The sequence below is a fragment of the Corythoichthys intestinalis genome, chromosome 9 (assembly GCF_030265065.1).
Source record: "Corythoichthys intestinalis isolate RoL2023-P3 chromosome 9, ASM3026506v1, whole genome shotgun sequence".
Taxonomy (NCBI): Eukaryota; Metazoa; Chordata; class Actinopteri; order Syngnathiformes; family Syngnathidae; genus Corythoichthys; species Corythoichthys intestinalis.
Genome location: NC_080403.1, coordinates 40,383,050 through 40,404,862, shown reverse-complemented (window position 1 = coordinate 40,404,862; position 21,813 = coordinate 40,383,050). Strand labels below are relative to the sequence as shown.

General features: G+C 39.9%; 1 protein-coding gene across 2 annotated transcripts in view; it reads left to right on the top strand.

The window, feature by feature from the left end:
* The first annotated feature begins 4,479 nt into the window (after nucleotides 1-4,479).
* The window catches only part of LOC130921566 (growth/differentiation factor 11), a 100,411-nt gene continuing 83,077 nt past the window's right edge, over nucleotides 4,480-21,813 (top strand). For both annotated transcript variants that reach the window (XM_057845614.1, XM_057845613.1), the window contains exon 1: nucleotides 4,480-5,375. In XM_057845614.1, the coding sequence (XP_057701597.1) occupies nucleotides 4,961-5,375 (415 nt within the window). In that variant the 5' untranslated portion in view covers nucleotides 4,480-4,960. The remainder of the gene's footprint in view (nucleotides 5,376-21,813) is intronic.

The following is a 21,813-nucleotide window of genomic DNA, read 5'->3' as shown; positions in this document are numbered from 1 at the left end:
GAGTTTCAAAATTGTCCAATATGCATGTGTGAAAATCTCAATTTTCTGGGGGAAGAAAATTTTTGAAAAGGAGGGCATTTAAAAAAAAAAAAAAAATTTAAACAGCGTGCGATTTATAGTCCGAAAATACAGTATTTATAAATAACCCATTTTAAACACTATTCTCTTGGGCTATCATGAGTTGCACGCAAACAAGTGCATCATAGTATATAAAAACATCTAAAGAATATTCTATTCTGCTTCTATCCAATCTATTGTGTTATTTTTAAACAGTCGTCTCATTTTTTTTCTTACTTACTTACTTGTTTCTCAGCAAACCGCATGCAGTATGGCACCTCGGTTGGAAGCATTTTCTTCTGCGGAATGCCAACAGTAGGTGCACACCTACACACAATGACTTCACTCCTGGCTTCATCATTGTCATTGATAGTTCAACAGTGGCGCCTCCAGAAATGTTTCATAGGGGTGGCCAGATAGTGCCACTTAAAATCTTGGGGTGGCACACCATAACTAAAAGCCATAATGTCAGGTTTTTATTATGTTGTTGCAGTAAAAGGCCAGAAGAAAATTATCAGAAAGACTTAAGGGCACACCTACTGATATACTTTGGTGTATTGTGTTATATTTAATGTAGTGCTGCAACAATTACTCGAGTTAATCGATTAATTGATCTATTCAAATTAAATTTTGCTGCTTCAAGTATTCGTGAGTAAAGTGTTTGCATTTAGTTTTATTGATTTGGGTGGATACATTAACCTCTAGCAGACACTCTAGGGTTGTTTTTTACCTCTCCGAGTAGTCTGCGCTGAACTCTTGTTGTCATCTTTGGTGGATGGCCACTCCTTGGGAGCGAAGCAACAGTGCCAAACTCTCTCCTTTTGTAGACAACTTCTCTGACTGTTGATTGATGAACATCCAGAATTTTAGAGATGGTTTTGTATCCTTTCCCAGCTTTATACAAATCGACAATCCTTGATCGCAGGTCTTCAGACAGCTCTTTTGACCGAGCCATGATGCACATCAGAAAATGCTTCTCATCAAGACAATTCTTACCAGGTGTGTGTTTTGTAGTGTGCAGGGCAGTTTTAAACCACTCATCAGTGATTGTGGCACACACCTGACCTAAATTGTTCGGTAAAAATCGGTTTCAATTGATATTTAAGTTTCCTTAGGCAGAGCGTCCACTTACTTATTTTTCCCCCTTCTGTCATTGTTTTGATGCTATCCTAATTATAATATGAAAGCCTATAAATGTTTGGGTGATTTTAAAGTTAAAGCAGACACTGTTTTTACATCTGTGTGATTTTGACAAAGATCATATCACATTTGATGGTGATTTTATGCAGAAATGTGAGAAATTCCAAAAGGTTCAGATACTTTTTTATACCACTGTAATACTACCAACTTTTCAGGATGCTCAAATTGTCCCCACCAACGTTTAATCACCCATATTTGCATATAATAATGAGTTCAGTTATGCAGGTAATTTTGTGTAATTTTTTCTTCCCAAATGCTGTAAGGATAGAATTGACCCTACCATTATTTCGTGAATTATTTTCATTATGTTAAGACTTTACCGCTTTTCACTTGGTGAATGTGCCGGTCCATTTTTTCCTATTGAATGCACGTTTGATCGGCTGATGACTTGCATTTATTTAAAATGTATTTATTTATTTTCTACGTTATTAAAATTTTTTTTATTTGCACCCTATGCAGACATACATATATATATATATATATATATATATATATATATATATATATATATATATATATATATATATTAGGGCTGTCAAACGATTAAAATTTTTAATCGAGTTAATTACAGCTTAAAAATTAATTAATCGTAATTAATCGCAATTAATCACAATTCAAACCATCTATAAAATATGCCATATTTTTCTGTAAATTATATATATATTCTGTAAAATAAATTGTTGGAATGGAAAGATAAGACACAAGATGGATATATACATTAAACATACGGTACAAAAGGACTGTAGTGGGCATTTCACTCTACTGTCATTTAAATCTGTGTATGCTGTCCTCACTCCGAAGCGTCTACTTTTTCCAAAGCTAGACAGCTAGTGAACGACACCTTAATAATCAGACTTCTTCCTTTTTCATCAGATTTATTAATAAAATGGCCTCAAACCATTGTCCTCTTTAGACCGTAGTGAAACTACAAAAAAAAGTACACAAGCATTGCATTAGCAACAACGTTAGCTTAGCACGCTATACAGGTTCACTAAACATAAACAAAAAGCGTCTCATACAAAAAATATAACATTTCGCTTACTAACATAATATGTACATTCTTTACAACAACCATACTTACGGACAAATCTTGTCCAAGGATCATATAAGCACAACATTATCAGCCCGAGACGTCGTGCAGCCATAATGAACTGGAAAGAAAACAATAAACCATGTCGCAAAGCGACCACAAGAGTTCGCTGTTGGACAGCACAAAAAGTCTTGCTGTAAAACTTACCAAAAGGCAGAATACTTTCTGCATCAAATATTTTAACGTAATTAATTTAAAAAATTAATTACCGCGCGTTAACGCGGTAATTTTGACAGCCCTAATATATATGTACTGTATATGTGTGTGTGTATATATATATGTATATATATATATATATATATATATATATATATATATATATATATATATATATATGTGTGTGTGTGTGTGTGTTTATTAGGACTGTCAAAATTATCGCGTTAACGGGCAGTAATTAATTTTTTTAATTAATCACGTTAAAATATTTGACGCATTTAACACACATGCCCCGCTCAAACAGATTAAAATGACAGCACAGTGTAATGTCCACTTGCTACTTGTGTTTTTCGTTTTTTTGTCGCCCTCTCCTGGCACTTGGTTGTGACTGATTTTATGGGTTTCGGCACCACATGAGCATTGTGTAATTATTGACATTAACAATGGCGAGCTACTAGTTTATTTTTTGATTGAAAATTTTACAAATTTTATTAAAACGAAAACATTAAGAGGGGTTTTAATATAAAATTTCTATAACTTGTACTAACATTTATCTATTAGGAACTACAAGTCTTTCTATCCATGTATCGCTTTAACAGAAGGTAATAATGTTAATGCCATCTTGTTGATTTATTGTTATTATAAACAAATATAGTACTTATGTACCGAATGTTGAATGTATATATATCCGTCTTATGTCTTATCTTTGTATTCCAACGATAATTTACAGAAAAATATGGCATATTTTATTGATGGTTTGAATTGCGATTAATTACAATTAATTTTTAAGCTGTAATTAACTCAATTAAAAATTCATATATATTATATATATATATAATATGGTGGTGGAGTGATTATTATTATTTGATATTCATACGTGAATGACCTCAGTTCTTGTACTCATCTATGTGTAAAGTGGAAAAAAAAACAGCTGATGCTCCAGAAGGAACTCACCCCAAAGATAGTGGTAACAAGAGTGCACACTTTCTTCTACCAGGACCTTCACAATGCATTTCAGACTAACTAGCTAGCAGCGGCTAACTAGCAGTGCTATTTTAGAGCTGGGATATAACTTTTGTCAGCAAAATAACAAAGGCAAGATGTGCGCACAGACGGACTGCTAGCAATGTCACAGGGAAAACGCGGACTGGATTTTCTCTTTATGAACAAGTGGAATAGGTTGAATAGTGATGCACTGAAGGGGCACTCTACCTTACTCTGTGAAGTAAGGGGAAACTGACAGATTTGTGATAATTTATTTAAGTTAGTAATGGCAGGTTGTATGATTATTGATTTAACTAATATTCAGGTAACTACATAATGAATATGTCAGCATTTTTTTGTATTATTATTATTTTTCAAATAAGACAACACCAGTTTATTTAGGGGGGCTTAATAATATTTTAGGGGGGCTGAAGCTAATATAAGCCTAAAGACGCCAGTGAGTATTATTAATGTTCCGCAATACTGTATCATATTCAAGGAAGCTGCAACACAGATCTTTTTCCCCAGCAGATGTCACTAGTGGGTCGGTAATTCCGCATATGCTAAAGGCTACACTGGTAAGCCTGTATATTGAAAGCATCTTCCACATGTACAACAACTTTTATAATGCTCAAAATACAGTGTGCAACTAAAACCAATCCTGACATTCCATGTACTTGTCGGGCTACTGTGTTTAATGGTCCGAAGTTAGAAAGACTGAATTAAAACAAACAAAAAAAGTAAAATAAATGATTCTTTTTGTTAATTTAAAATGGATAAACATGAGGGAAAGTCCCATCATGTATTTTGTTACAGTAGTATGCTATACAAGGGAATATGGAGGAACATATGAGAAAACAACTACAAAATGTGTGCTTTTACATGGTAAAAAAAAAACAATGTGAATGATACAAAGTAAAAAGAGAGGGAATGGGAGAGAGGGAAAAAACATGATTATATCTATAATAATTCGGTCCAATAAGAGACATACAGCTTCCCTTCGCTCTGTCCTTCTTGACTTTGGTGACAGACCTAAAAGCCTTTTGTTGCCATCTTAGCCAATGGAGACGGATGACGACAGCGGGCAGCTGAGATATATAAAGAGCCTCTTTTTGACCGCACTTGCACATTTTCCAGTGACACTTCTGTACACTCACACACCTCCATGGACTGAAACTAGTAGAAAGGACGCCAACAACAACCCTCATAGCACACGTGATCGGGCAACATTCATTCTTCAGATAAAGATTTGGTCAACTTGCAATAAAGACACACTTGGAACGCACTTTTTTCCCCCCACTGCAAAAAAAGCAACTTCTTGGTGTTGGATTAGATGCCACTCTTGTAGGATAAAGACAGGAGCGACGCGCAGCCAAGAGAGGGGATTTAACTGGGTGACGTGAGTTAAACAACAAAAGGAAACAGGCAAACAAACAAAAAAAAAGTTGCATTTCCTGGTGTCGGCGCATCGCCATGTCGAGGTATAACTTCTTATTGTGCTTGATGGTGCTCATTTCCCTGGGACAGTCGGGGAGCGACGAGCCCAATCTGCTGCTGCCTCCAGCCAGCGAGACGCCCACCAACGCCGGCCTGTCGCTCCTGGACGAGGACGCCGGTTCCCACGAGTGCTCCGCCTGCGTTTGGAGGGAACAAAGCAAAGTGCTGAGGCTGGAGACCATCAAGTCGCAGATCTTGAGCAAGCTGCGTCTGAAGCAGGCGCCCAATATCAGCCGGGAGGTGGTCAACCAACTGCTGCCCAAGGCGCCGCCGCTCCAACAGCTCCTGGACCATCACGACTTCCAGGGGGATGCGTCGTCCCAGGATGAGTTCATGGAGGAGGATGAGTACCACGCAACCACGGAGTCCGTCATCACCATGGCTTCTGAGCGTGAGTAACACTGAGCGCTTCCAACGCGCGCGCCACGCGTAATTACGCAACCGAGCGGACTTTTCGCGCAAAAGTTTCTCTGACAAAGACAGATCCGGTACTTTTGTTGTGCTTGCTGCATTCAAATAGACCTCGGCTAATTGGCTCAATCAGCTGTCTGTGGCAGCTGTCAAAAGAGGATTACGGCTGGTAAATCAATATTCAGCCAGGCTGATGACCCTTGTCACCGGGAAGCAGAAGGCAGCTCTAACATGGCCTGATGGACTTTTTGTTTCCGCGCTGCATGCAAACAATCATTCTGCTAATAACGATGATGGTGGTGATTATGATGGCGATGATGATGATGGTCCACCTGGTGTTTGTGCGTATGTGCGCGCGTGCGCGTTTGGTGAGGGCAGCTGCTCCCATGAGTCCACCTCCTGCTGCTGTCAGCGTGCGGAAAGCTTCCCTCTTGTTTCACCTCGTTTATGTGCGCGAACGCATGACAAAGCAACCCGAATGTCAAGTGCATTATTAATGATAACGCGGGGAGTTATGACGACACGGCAAGAGGACGAACAATTTGCTGGCCCTATTTCTCGTTTGCCATAAATCCGTTGATAAACCGCAGGGAGCCCCCTAGGAGACATTTGATAAAATTACTGTTGAACCCTGGCAGCTGTGCTCTATCGCTCTTTTATAGGAGCCTCTACCGGTCTCCCTGCTGTTCATAGCAGTGAGAAAAAGTGTGTCCAAAAAGCTGCCATTGTTCCCCTCGTGCAGCATCGGCCCCCCCTCGGTCGCACTTGCCTTTTTAAATGCGAACTTTATAGGCACAGCTCGTTTTTTCCTCCGCGGCTACACAAAGACGGAGAAACACTCGGGGTCGAGGGGAGTGTGTGACCTTTTCCTGCAGGATCGTGGGGTTCAACAACATTTACACACGTAATATATTCTGCACAAGGCGGATAAAACACGCCCCAAATAATCAGCTAGAACAAGCCTCTGAACAAAGATGGGCCAGAGGGGTTCATGTGCTTCAAATGTCTAGGACTATAAGTTTCTTCTTCTTTAATTTCACTTGTTGTTTATCTTTCTATCAAGGGCGTAGGTTTGGTATCAACCTCATAAGCGGAGTTTAAGGGGGGGCAGCCAGGCCCCCCTGGTGTCTGATAAGTATCATTGCAAGTAATTGACTTTCCTATATATATAAAAGTTGTAAAGCAAGAAAACAAACAACAAAAATGAATGAAATGAACAAAAAAAAAAAAATTTTTATAATGGGTCAAAACTATTTTTCGAACAGATCATGTGACTAGAACCTTAGACGGTCATTTGCTTGGCATATTATTTTCAAAAAATAAAAAAATAAAAAAATAGAGGAGGCCAATTTTATTTTTCAAATGATTTTTTTTCTTTGATTGAATCAAGCTGCTGGCAGGACAGCTATAATTTTTTCGCCAAGATCATCATCCATTGAATATGGTACGCCCACTGGTGTCGTGCCAGTGTAGTTACCTCAGTCAAAAATTGTATCCCCTGGGCGGAACCATTTGGAGGTAGATTTGTGTCTTCATTAAAAAAAAAAAAGTTGTTTTCAATCAAAATATATATTTTCAATTTTTAAAAAAGTTACTTCAATTAAAAAAAAAAAAAAAAAGTGTTCGAATGCAAAAATAAATTAGAAAAAAAAGGCATTTGGAAGCTATTTTTATTTGATTTTTTTTTTTTTTAATTTAAGTCTTTTTTTGTTGTTGTTGTTTTTGTTTTTTTTTTTTGATTGAAGCAACTTTTTATGATTGAAGCAACTTTGGGGGGGATTGAATGATTTAGACACAAATATCCTACCCATAACATGGCCCAAACACAAAAAGGATTGCTAAAATCAAAACTTTTTTTAACGAAAAATTTTGTTTTCAAATGCAAATTTTTGAGTCTCAAATATTTTTGGTCATTCTAAAACTTTTTCCCTATGATTTAAATTTTCTTTTTTTGATTGAAATGATTTTTCTTTAAAAAAAATTATTTATTTTTTTTGGATGAAGCAACTCATTTTTTGATTGAATAATAAAGACACAAATGTCCAAGCCAAAATGTGACACAAACACAAAACAACATTACTTCAATCAAAGAAAGTTGCTTCAATAAAAAAAAAATGATTTCAATAAAAAAAATAATCAAATAAAAATAGCATTTAAATACATTTTTTTAATTCAAATTTATTTTTGCATTCAAACACATTTTTGGGGGGATTGAAGTGACTTTTTTAAAATTGATAATATATATTTCGATTGAAGCAACTTTTATTTTTTTTTTGGATCGAATAATGAAGACACAAATCTACCTCCATATGGCTCTGCCCAGGGGATACAATTTTTGACTGAGGTGACTACATTGGCACGACACCAGCGGGCGTACCATATTCAGTGATTGATGATCTTGGCGAAAATAGCTGTCCTGCGGGCAGCCTGATTTAGAATTCCCCTCAAGAATGATGGGAAACAAACAAAAAAACCCACTCATTTTCAACTTATTATTATAAATATTCTTCTTTATTCTCCTGACACTGTGTTTCGGGGTCATCAACATGTTGTGCCCCCCCTGCCCCAAAAGTCAAACCTTCGCCTATGCTCAACCAGTGTTGTCACTAGAGGTGGGAATCTTTGGGCACCTAACTTTTCGATCACGATTAAGAGGCTCCGATTCGATTATTAATCAATTATTGATGTTCCCCCCGCTTTTAATGTTTTGTACATTAGTTCCAAAATTGTTCAAAAATCCTCTCAGGCTAAACCATACTAATATTTCGGTATCATAACAGTTAAAAACAGCAAATGAAATACTCAAGTCCCCATGTTGTATCAGCAGCTTTAAACTACATTCAATTAATTTAATGATGTAAATCAACCGTTAAAGTTGTTAAAATTGCTCCCGTTATTCCATAATTTCCCTTCTGTCTACTTTTGACATGTCAAAGTTTTAAAACTGTTTCATCATTTAAAGATAGATTCAAGTCAAGATTTTGCCGATTTAGGAGTATTTTAGATAAAAAGTTAATTAGGTTCACTACAACAGAGCCTTCTAGAGAAGTCTGCTGCTTTAAAATGGCGGCTGTATACTAATGGGGCAACTACTAAACAGCAAGTTTTTCATTTTACATATTGTTCTATTTACAGTTTCTAACACCGCCGTCGTCATTCATTGTGCATCTAGTTCTACATATATGTGATATCTACCATAGCCGTATGTGGCCGTATGTTTGTAGCAACTAGCAACTGGGAGTTGTTTGAAGCAGCTGTCGGCCGCAGTCAAGTATTATTGTTTTTTTTAATCTAGCGGCATGAGTTGAACATGATATTTACTCTCGGTCCGTTCCTCATTGCGTCCCGAAGACCGCGCTGACTGTGTTTTTCTTCTGCTTTACCTGGTATAATTCAATAATCGGAATTTGGATGTTTGTGAATCGTTCTCGAATCTTCCACGGCCGAATCGCAAATAATCTAAGAATTGGAAATTTCGCACGCCTTTAGTTGTCACAGATTACTTGAAAAAGTAATTTAATTACAGATTATGCCTCAAAAAAGTAATCTAGTTACTTTACTGATTACTTCATTATCAAAGTAACTAAGTTACTTTCAAAGTAATCTATCGGTTACTTTTTACCTATTTTTCTCCCTTCGCAGCCTCAACACAAGAATGACAACAGATAAATGTCATCACATGTAATTGACTTTCGGATGATTGAATTTAAAGGGGAATATCACAATTTTTCACATACTGTAAGCACCGTTGACTCACGCTAGCTTAGCCACTCTGGAGCCCTGAAACTAACAAATATCTTGACAAACTGCATGGAATTAGTTGAAATCAACTCCACCGACTGATTAAACCCCACTAACTCAAAGATTCAGCCTAATGTCAAAACTTCTGAATTTCGGGTTATGGTTAACAGCATATCAGTGCCAATGTAAAACAATGCAAACTGACTGCACAATAATCAACAACACACAAGTGGATTGTACAGTGCAATGAACACAAAGGTGGTGGCAGGTGCGGATGCACGTGCACAACCCGGAAGTACTCCTCTCAACACACACGCTTACACTCAATCGGACTTACAACACATCCCAAAGATGCTAAATGAACACATCACCTCACGGCATAAATGTGCAACACGCATATGATGTAAACCAGGGATGCCCAAGTCCGTCCCTCAAGAGCCCCTATCCATCTTGTTTTCCATGTTGTGTCAGATTACTGGTGTAGAAAAATGAACGCTTTAGATTACTCGTTACTGAAAGAAAGTAATCAGATTACAGTAACGCGTTACTGACAACACTGGTCTCAACCATAGGCGGCGTTTGACTTTTGGGGAAGGGGGGGCACTCTATGTTGATGACCCCAAAACGCAGTGTCAACAATAAAATTAATTTACAAGAATAAATATAATAATTAGTTGAAAATGAGCATTTCTTGTTTCCCATAATTCTTGAGGGGAATTCTAAATCAGGCTGCTTAGGGTAGCTATACTTTTCGCCAAAATCGTCATCCATTGAATATGGTACGTCCGCCGGTGTCGTGCCAATGTAGTTACCCCCTCAAAAATTGTATCCCCTGGGCGGAGCCACTGCGCTGCATTGATTTGCTCGATTTCTGTGTTCTGGTGATGTAGTTATCTACGAGGTTTTAAAACATGCATCCATAAAAAAAAATAATAATAATAATAATAATAGTAATAATTCTGTCGTATAACATAACATACGTACTGAACGTAAAATGCAATGTTTCACTGTTTTACTCGTAGGATGAACTATAACTGTTATTACTGTAATACAAGTCCTTTATGGAGTTTCTCCAATTTATTAAATGTCGATTTCCAAAATATATAACTGTGGTCCTTTTCTGGCTTCAATTAATTGTTTAAGTCGACATAACTCATAACTGATGTGTGTGTGTGTGTGTGTGTGTGTGTGCGCTCCCGCAGCCAGGGGATACAATTTTTGACGGGGGTAACTACATTGGCAAGACATCTGTGGTGGCTCTGTTGTAGAATTAGTTCTTTAGTGGGGCAAATTGAAACTCCGCTCACCATTTTGACAGTGGTCTCTAGCGTTTCATGGTCCACATTTTCAATCCTTGGTTCTTGCTCAGTAGTTGTTGTCCCTTTTGAAAGCTTAGGTTTGAAAAAATTACATACATACATCTTGCCTCTTCAGTCCTCGGGTGGTTTTGGCTAAGCAAAGCAAATGACCGTCTAAGGTGCTAGTCACATGATCTGTTTGAAAAATAATTTTGACCCATTATAACCCTTTTTTTTAATTGCTTTACAGCTTTTATAGATAATATTTTACCGAAAACTTTAAATTTTTAAATCATATATAGGAAAGTTAATTACATGCAGTGACACTCTTCGGCCACCCTGGGGCCTAGCCCCCCTTAAACTCTGTTTATGGTCTCAACTTTGGTAGGGACGCAAAAATAGCATAACCTGCATGTACTTTTTGCTGGGGACGGGACATTAGAAAAACCAAACAGATTAGGTTAACGGGGGTCAGGGTTACATTCCCCAAGAATATTATTTCATTTATTTATAGTTTATAATTTTATGATTTGACCATAAATCAGTCTGTCAATCTTACTCTTAGCTAGCTATTTTTCTTATTTCAAGAAATCTGAGTAAAATTTACTTGAAGCACTGGCAGATAATTTCACTTATTACTAGTAGATTTACACTGAAAACAAGGGAATTTAATTCGTTTTTAGGAGGTGTGTTTTTGCAGTGTACTCGAATTTTACAGGTTAGCAAGTTTACACAGTTTAATGCTAGGCTAACTCTGATGCAGGTTAAGTAGAATAATTAGTGGCATGTTCCCCCACCGACCACAACATTGACGTCGTTTTACATCACTGACAGTGGCTGCTACTGCTGGTGGTGGCCGAAAAGGACTTCAAATATCCCTTCTCTTCAAAGGGGGTGGTGGAGGTGGCATGTAGACATTTATTTCTGTCAAGGTTGTGTGTGTGCATTTGTGTTGCAAGGGGGGGGGTAAGGGAGGGGGGTTCACCTATCTATCTATCTATCTATCTATCTATCTATCTATCTATCTATCTATCTATCTATCTATCTATCTATCTATCTATCTATCTATCTATCTATCTATCTATCTATCTATCTATCTATCTATCTATCTATCTATCTATCTATCTATCTATCTATCTATCCTGCTGCGTATCCTCACAAGGGTGCTGGAGCCTAGCCAATGACGATGGGTATTAGGAATGGTACACCTGTATTGGGTTGCTAGCTAATCGCAGGGCACAAGGAGAACTCACTCACTCGCTCGCTCGCTCACTCACTCACTCACTCACTCACTCACTCACTCACTCACTCACTCACTCACTCACTCACTCACTCACTCACTCACTCACTCACTCACTCACTCACTCACTCACTCACTCACTCACCCAAACATGTCAGCGTCATTAGAATGACAAGTACCAATCCCTATATGACAGTCAAATTGCTTGGTCATAATTGTCAATATACCATTATAGGATGGGTTTTCTGATGAAAAATAAACTGTGGCTAAACTTGTATGACAATTATTTAAAATTAATTTTACTGTTTGAGCTTTATTATATGATTGACTACCGTATAGGAAATACGATGGTCTGAAAGGAAAAGAAAGCACTGTGTAGCACAAAGAAAAAAACAGATAACAGTAAAGTAGAAATGTAAGCAAAAGACAAACTCATTAAGGAATATTCTGCGTAATGCAGTGCTGTAGGAATCACAGTCTTTGCATAACTGAGCTCATGTTTGACATGCTCTACAAGTGTGGCTCCAAAACCATCTAATGCGGAACATGCATTTGTCCCAGGCCTTTTCCACCTTCTCCTCTGCCTTTTCATTTCTCTCAACACGCAGCCTCCCTCTTCCTCTCCTTTTTTTGCTGTTGACTCGGTCCAATTCTTTAGGGTTCCATTGTCATTGTACGCTGTAAACATGATAGCATTGTTTTGTGGTTTGGTCACGTATATACAGTGCCGGGAAAAATATTTACCCCGCTCCCTCAAAAAATTTTTTTTCATTTTTTTTTTGGTACAGCTTGTCCACTTTTTGTGGCCCATACACGCACAAACTTCGTAATCAATACTATTGATGTCAGTACATTTGACAGTTTGGCATTTGCCTACACCAGTACTTCTCGAATAGTGGATGCCGGGGGTGGTGCATGTGACCTCGGGGAACATACTTTTTTGCCGTACTAGAATAAAGTGTAATTGCACATTCATTCAGTGGGTGGCATTGGCGCTCTCATTATCAGAGTGTGCGCTGTATTTTGGAACCAAACAAGAGCACGCAGCAACGAACACTGACGATATGAAGAGCTAAGACGAGGGAATGTGTGTGAGTTTCGTGGGAGACGAGGAAAGACCAGTCTGTTTACTTTGTCCAAAAATGCAGCGGACAGCAGGAATGCAAATCCATTACGACGTCACTTAAAGACATTAGACTCCATCACAGTGATAGCGAGCACTGTTAGCATCATATATGGTGGCATACCAAGTTGCTCAGTGCAAAATAGCCCCACCCTATCTGCCTGTAGCAAAAATAAAAACTGTCCCTCTGTCCAATGTCATTTTTGTTTTATTAATTTTTGTTTTTTTGGTTAAATTGTGTGGCATATTGTCCTCATGAGTTAATGTTGCAAATCAGTTTGAATGTATTATTATTTATTGATTTCATTAAAAAAAAAAAAAAAAAAAAAATCAAATGGTCAAAAAATGTACCTTGAGTGTATTTTTACAGTTTGGATGTTACTTTTTTTTTTTTTAATTCAGGCAACTTGATGCGTTTTAAGTCTTTCTGTTACAAAAAACAGGGTTATTAGTTATTCTTTATTGTAAGTTGATCTATATTACTTTTTTTCTTTAGTATTAAAAAGGACACAATGTCATGCAGACATGTACTTATAATAATTTTATAGACAAAAGATACTATTTACAGTGGCGGCAGAGAGTTGGGGGGGGCGCGAAACATTTACATCTAGGGGGAATGGGATGTAAGAAAAAAATTGAGAAGCACTGGCCTACACTCTCAAACTATATATTATGCAATATTCAGTTTATGTCCAGCCATCACAACCATAAGCGGAGTTTAAGGGGGGGGGCAGGGGGTTCAGGCCCTCCCTGGTGGTCTAAAAGTGTCATTGAATGTATTTGACTCATCAAACAAATGTCAAAATCAGAAACAAAAAACAAAAAAACCCTGCCAATTTTATATAATGGAAAAAAACTATTCCATGCTCCTTGATGAAAAAGTAATTGCTGCCTGAAACTAATCACTTGTTGGCCATACTTAACAGCAACAACTGAAAACAAAACCTTCTATAACTGGCAATGAGTCTTTGACAGACTATTAAACCACCACCATATTTGATTGTTGATATTCTTTTGCTGTAATGCTGTGTTACTTACAAGCCATACAGTGGGGCAAATAAGTATTTAGTCAACCACTAATTGTGCAAGTTCTCCTACTTGAAAAGATTAGAGAGGCCTGTAATTGTCAACATGGGTAAACCTCAACCGTGAGAGACAGAATGTGGAAAAAAAAAAAAACAGAAAATCACATTGTTTGATTTTTAAAAAAATATATTTCCAAATTAGAGTGGAATATAAGTATTTGGTGACCTACAAACAAGCAAGATTTCTGGCTGTCAAAGAGGTTGGACGAGGTCTAACGAGGCTCCACTTGTTACCTGTATCAATGGCACCTGTTTAACTCATTATCGGTATAAAAGACAGCTGTCCACAATCTCAGTCAGTCACACTCCAAACTCCACTATGGCCAAGACCAAACAGCTGTCGAAGGACACCAGAGACAAAATTGTAGACCTGCACCAGGGTGGGAAGACTGATTCTCCAATAGGTAAAACGCATGGTGTAAAGAAATCAACTATGGGAGCAATTATTAGAAAATGGAAGACATACAAGACCACTGATAATCTCCCTCGATCTGGGGCTCCATGCAAGATCTCACCCCGTGGTGTCAAAATGATAATAAAAACAGTGAGCAAAAATCCCAGAATCACACGGGGGGACCTAGTGAATGAACTACAGAGAGCTGTGACCACAGTAGCAAAGGCTACTATCAGTAACACGATGCGCCGCCAGGGACTCAAATCCTGCTCTGCCAGACGTGTCCCCCTGCTGAAGAAAGTACACGTCCAGGCCCGTCTGCGGTTTGCTAGAGAGCATTTGGATGATCCAGAAGAGGACTGGGAGAATGTGTTATGGTCAGATGAAACCAAAATCGAACTTTTTGATAGAAACACAGGTTCTCGTGTTTAGAGGACAAAGAATACTGAATTGCATCCGAAGAACACCACACCCACTGTGAGCACGGGGATGGAAACATCATGCTTTGGGGCTGTTTTTCTGCAAAGGGACCACCACGACTGATCTGTGTAAAGGAAAGAATGAATGAGGCCATGTATCCAGAGATTTTGAGTGAAAATCTCCTTCCATCAGCAAGGGCATTGAGGATGAGACGTGGCTAGGTCTTTCAGCATGACAAGGATCCCAAACACACAGCCAGGGCAACAAAGGAGTGACTTCGTAAGAAGCGTTTCAAGGTCCTGGAGTGTCCTAGCCAGTCTCCAGATCTCAACCCCATGGAAAATCTGTGGAGGGAGTTGAAAGTCCGTGTTACCCAACGACAGCCCCAAAACATCACTGCTCTAGAGGAGATCTGCATGGAGGAATGGGCCAAAATACCAGCAACAGTGTGTGAAAAGCTTGTGAAGAGTTACAAAAAACATTTGGCCTCCGTTATTGCCAACAAAGGGTACATAACAAAGTATTGAGATGAACTTTTGGTATTGACGAAATACTTATTTTCCACCATGATTTGCAAATAAATTCTTTAAAAATCAAACAATGTGATTTTCAGTTTTTTTTTCCACATTCTGTCTCTCATGGTTGAGGTTTACTCATTGTGATCAGTACAGGCCTCTCTAATATTTTCAAGTGGTAGAACTTGCACAATTAGTGGTTGACTAAATACTTATTTGCCCCACTGTTTGTGTCATCAGCCATGAAATATTTGTCTTGCGACTCATTAAGATGTTTTATTTATTTATTGCAAAAGCATAGGAAGCATTCATGTTGTTTTGGCTCAGTAGTGCATTTCACCTTATATTCTAAAGCAGCTAATAAACAGAAACACACAATTTTCATCCTTCGGCTGTCTGTTTATCACTACTAGACGTCCAATCCGTTTGAACTGGGAGGGTGGCAGCGAATGAACATTCGTTCATTCGCTGCCATCCCTCCCACTTCAAACGGATTGAACGTCTATGGCGGCCAATGCCAGGCAGTGAGGTAATTTTGGGCCATTAAAGGTCATTTACCTGTTGATTGTCAGTTACTTCCTGTTGATTTTGGGGTATTTTATGGGTCACTCCCTGTTTATTTTGAGTTACAGAAGAGGAAATGACCTGTAAATTCCCTAAAATGAACAGCAAGTGACCTGTAAACGCCCCTCAAATCGGACCGAATGACTGTGAATGCTCTTGTTTTGAATGAACGAATGTTCCCAGTCTAAATGGATTGGGCTTCGAGGATCATCACTAGCAGTTAACTGAGACACTATTGTGGTGGAAGATTTTAGTAGCAACTTTATTTTTTTTCAATCATTGACACCTTCATAAAACGATATCTCGATTCTTGACAGGAGCATATCGATAACCTTTTGGGATACAAAGTATCACGGTATATTACCACTTTGATATTTTGTCACACCCCTCTTCCCTTTCTTATTGTTGGGTCATTAACACTGACCTTTATTAAGGCAAGGGAGGTCTATAGTAATTAAGATGTGCCCTGCGTTTTGTGGCATCGTTGTGCTCGTGGAGTGATTTACGTTGGCCGGCCACTTACCACTGATCCATGTTTTCTTTATTTGTGGATAATGACCCTCAGTGTGGTTTGCAGGAGTCCTAACACTTTAGAAGCAGCTTTGTAACCTTTTTTCGATGGATAAATGTCACTTTCTTATTTGTCATTCGTTCATGAATTTCTTTGCATTGTAGTTTTTAGTAGCAACATTTTGTAGATCTTTTGGCTAACTTCAACAGGCTTAGGTGTGCTCAATGAAAATGACTTCAGCGTTCCAAAAACTTTGATTAGCCACAACTAATGACTGATTTAAAGGAAAGACAACACCTTTATAGCGTCCATCCCAGCGGAAAGAATATTTATTTTTAATTAAAAAAAATATATACTGTATATATTTTTTCATTTTTCTGATATTCAATAATGGAAAAAACGTAAATAAACACCAGCATTTCCAGGACATGGTGGCAGACATTTTATCAATGCCGGTGTAGGTACATAATCCACTCAGGCAGCACAATCTGCTTGGCTTTACCATCCTCTGACCAGGAAGAATATAATTGGAACTCCACTCAAACTGGGAGATCCTAGTTGCGAAGTCGGGGGGGGGGGAGTACCACTTCACGACAGTGGTGTTACCAGGATGCCAAGTGTGGGTGAGCATTAGTCTTACCTGAGGAAAAAAAATAAATAAATAAAAATTAAACAAAACAAAACAAAACAAAAAAGATACAATGCTCAAGTAGGTCGAAATCCAGCGTAGGGCTACTGCACCTTAAAACATGTTTTGTTTTCTCCTTGAGATAACTGTTGTTGTGATTTGGTCTAAACAAATAAAAGTTTATTTGATTTTATTTGACTTAGAACACATCCATAACCAGTGTTGTTAATCTTACTGAAAAAAAGTAATTAATTATAGTTACAAATTACTTCTCTCAAAAAGTAATTGCGTTAGTAACTCAATTACCTGAATGTAAGAGTAATTAGTTACTTGGCAAAGTAATTGGTGATAATTACTTTTTTTTTTCCTCAAAAAAAAAAAAAAAAAAAAAAAAAACATTGGCCACACTATGTGAAGTTTTTTGTGGAGGTTTTTGGTACAATTGGCCCGAGCCCAATTCTTTACCCTAATTTACCCTTTACCCTGAATCAACTGTTAAAAGTTGTTAAAATTGCTCCCATTATTGCATTAGTTCCTTTCTCTCTACTTTCAACATATGAAAGTTTTAAAACTGTTTCATCATTTAAAGATAGATTCAAGTCAAGATTTTGCCGATTTAGAAGTATTTTAGATAAAAAGTTACTTAGGTTCGCTAGGAAGGTTCTCTACAACAGAGCCGTCCTAAAAAGCCCACTGCTTTAAGATGGCGGCTGTCTACTACCGCATTTAGTGCCATGTCTGTCATTTTGCATCTAGTTATATCTATATACAGTACATGTGATATCTACCATGTCTACCATATCTACCATAACATGCGGGCGTAGTTTGTCGGCTATCGGCTACAACATGTATTATTGGAGCTACCTAGCATCGCGTTTGCTCGGCGTTTGCCTCCTCCCCGCTCCTGCTCTGCTCTGTCGTTTCGGTGAGTCCGTCTCCCTCAGACTTTTCGACCAATATAGTAACGCATAGTAACGCATGCCTTTCCGTCCTCAGTAACGGTAACGGCGTTGCCAAGATGAGAAAAGTAATTAATTAGATTACCCACTACTGAAAAAAATAACGCCATTAGTAACGCCGTTATATTGTAACGCCGTTATTAACAACACTTTCCATAACTGAACAGTATGGAAATGCAGGTAACAATGTTTTTCAGGTAAAATATTGTGGTACTTCGGTCTTATTATTATTATTATTATTATTATTATTATAGTTATTCTTTGTTCCGCAGCCCCTTTGAACTCAATTTGACCCCCTTAGAATGCTTCAAAATGCACCAAAATCGGCAGACAGGTCAAGAAAGGTGCAATCTTTATTACCGTGTAAAGACAAATTCCAAATACAGTATGTAGCGCCCCCTAGCAGTCATTCTTTGTCCCGTCGATGCTTTGAGCCCTACTTTGACCCCCTCAGAATGTTTCAAAACTCACCATACTCAACAGCCAGGTGAACACTGGTGAAAACCTTGATAAAATATTGTTTTTAAATAAATCAAAATATGCGTAAATGTGTGAAGCACCTCCTAGGAACAAAACAAACTTTTTTTTTTTTTCCCAAGGAGGAGGTACCAACGCAAAGGTTAAAACTTAAGAACACATCTACAGGGGGAGAACAAGTATTTGATACACTGCCAATTTTGCTGGTTTTCCCACTTGCAAAGCATGTAGAGGTCTGTAATTTGTATCATAAGTTCTCTTCAACTGTGAGGGAGGGAATCTAATACAAAAAACCAGAAAATCACGTTGTATGATTTTTAAATAATAAATTTGCATTTAATTGCATGAAATAAGTATTTGATACATCACAAAATTCGAACTTAATATTTGGTACAGAAACCTTTGTTTGCTATTACAGATACCAAACGTTTCCTGTAGTCCTTGACAAGGTTTGCACACACTGCAGCAGGGATTTTGGCCCACTCCTCCATGCAGATCTTCTCCAGAGCCTTCAGGTTTCGGGACTGCTGCCGGGCAACACGGACTTTCAGCTCCCTCCATAGATTTTCTATCGGGTTCAGATCTGGTGACTGGCTAGGCCACTCCAGGACCTTAAGATGCTTCTTAGGGAGCCACTCTTTATTTTTTTAATTTTTTAATTATTTTTTTTAAACCTGTCCTGTTCAGCTGTTTGACACAGAGACTGGAAGTCTAAGTGCCCGGGTTGTCTGAACAGTTTTAATGTTTCACATTGAGAAGCTGATATACTCCCATTGTGATCATTCAAAATACCTTTTTATTATGACAAAGCAGCGAACAGGAAGGGATTATGGGGGGACAGAAGAAAAGCAACACAAGAGAAGAAAGAAAAGAAACACATACACAAACAACAACAAGAAATACATAGAACTTCTAGACTAATTATTAATATGCTGGTGCCATCGTCAGCGAGATGTATTTCCGGTTCACACCATGTGGGGGCCTATTGGCCAGTGAAAGAGGGGGACAGGGGTGTCTATAAGCTAAGTGATTGAAAGAGGCAGAGTGTACACAAATCAGTTCTGTGATCTAGAACCCAGTAATCATGTGAATCTCTTATGAATGTAAGCCCGTTGGTGACCAACCCTACGCCGCCCCATCGCCAATCCCGGCACCAAGGCCCCCAACTCGAGCATGCACTACCGCATCCCGCGGCACGCGAGCCCCACCGGACGCGCGACAGCCACGCAGACGGGCGGAGAAGCCGCGCGGGAGCCAACCTAGGGCCACGGCCCCCACCCAGCCAGCCCGGGGAGGGAGGGTCGGCAGGGGGTCGGGGGGTCCAGAGCAGCCCATCCCTCCTCCCGCAGCCCAGCAAGGGAGCCATCGCCCCCCCCCCCCCCCCCCCCCCCCCCAGGATCCAGGGTGGTCCCCCGGGCCACCCGCGCACCCATCAACCGGCCTTCAGGGATGGCAGGAGGGGACGCACCACCAACCCCACATCTATCCCCACCCCCGCCCGCCCACCCGGGCCACGAGCCACAGCCGCAGCCCCCCAACCGGCACGGCACGCCACGGGAACCCCAGCAGCCCACTAAGCCCAAGGCAGGGCAGGGCCCCCCGCCGGTGCAGGCAACACCCTGCTGATACACCGGCGCCCAGCCAGCGACCCGCGACAGAGCGCAGGGCGGATGCCCAGTCAGAGAAGAGGGGAAGGCGGAGGCAGGAGAATGCCGAGGAACTGCCACGGGGCGATGCAAGATCGGAGCCCCGACCCCCCCACCCCACTCCCGCGGCCGACAGCCCAGGCAGAGGGGAGGCCACACCCCAGGAGCCACGCCATGAGGAAAAAGTGTGGGACCCACCTACCACCCTATTACTGTGGCTGCCAGGTTCCTGGCTGGCAGCCATCACCCAGCACCGTGATGGGATTGTGAGGGGAGGGTAGTGCAAGCCACTCTTTAGTTGCCTCGGCTGTGTGCTTTGGGTCGTTGTCATGCTGGAAGACCCAACCACGACCCATCTTCAGGGCTCTCACTGAAGGAAGGAGGTTGTCAGCCAAGATCTGGCGATACATAACCCCATCCATCCTCCCCTCAATACGGTGCAGTCGTCCTGTACCCTTGGCAGAGAAGCAGCCCCAAAAAATGATGTTTCCTCCTCCATGTTTCACGGTTGGGATGGTGTTCTTGGGGTTGTACTCATCCTTCTTTTTCCTCCAAACACGAGGAGCCGAGTTTAGACCAAAAAGTTCCATTTTGGTCTCATCCGACCACATGACCTTCTGCCATTGCTCCTCTGGATCATCCAGATGGTCAGTGGCAAACTTCAGACGTGTCTGGACATGCACTGGCTTCAGCAGCGGGACCTTGCGTGCGCTGTAGGATTTTAATCCATGACGGCGTAATGTGGTTTTCTTCGAGACTGTGGTTCTAGCTCTCTTCAGGTCATTGACCAGGTCCTGCCGTGTAGTTCTGGGCTGATCCCTCACCTTCCTCATGATCAGTGATGCCCCACGAGGTGAGATCTTGCATGGAGCCCCAGAACGAGGCAGATTGACCGTCAACTTGAACTTCTTCCATTTTCTAATAATCGCTCCAACAGTTGTTACCTTCTCACCAAGCTGCTTGCTTATTTTCCTGTAGCCCATCCCAGCCTTGTGCAGGTCTATTATTTTATCCCTTATGTCCTTACACAGCTCTTTGGTCTTGGCCATTGTGGAGAGGTTGGAGTTTGTTTGTTTGAGCATGTGAACAGGTGTCTTTTATACAGGTAACAAGTTCAAACAGGTACAGTTACTTCCGGTAATGAGTGGAGAACAGGAGGGGTTCTTAAAAAAAGAACTAATAGCCGAAATATTTACTAGTTGGTAATGTATCAAATACTTATTTCATGCAGTTAAATACAAATTCATTATTTAAAAATTATACAATGTGATTTTCTGGATTTTTGTATTAGATTCCGTCCCTCACAGTTGAAGAGAACTTATGATACAAATTACAGACCTTTACATGGCTTGCAAGGGGGAAAACCAGCAAAATCGGCAGTGTATCAAATACTTGGTCTCCCCACTGTATATGATATGATATATATATATACATATATATATGTTCTGTATATACAAGAAAGCCCGTGAACAGTTTGCTGAAGACATGTCAACAAAGCACGTGGATTACTGGAACCATGTCCTATGGTCTGATGAGACGCGCAGGCTTTCTTGTGTACCGTCTTCAGAAAAGGCTTCCTCATGGGGCGACAGCCATGCACACCAATTTGATGTAGAGTGCGGCATACGGTCTGAGCACTAACAGGCTGACCCCCCACCTCTTCAATCTCTGAAGCAATGCTGACAGCACTCGTGTAACGAGTCACATGACATTTTGGTTGAAAAATGACAAGCAGTACTCAATTTGGAAATTTAGGGATGTACGTTTTTTCATAGGGGTGTACTCACTTTTGTTGCAAGGGGTTTAGATATTATTGG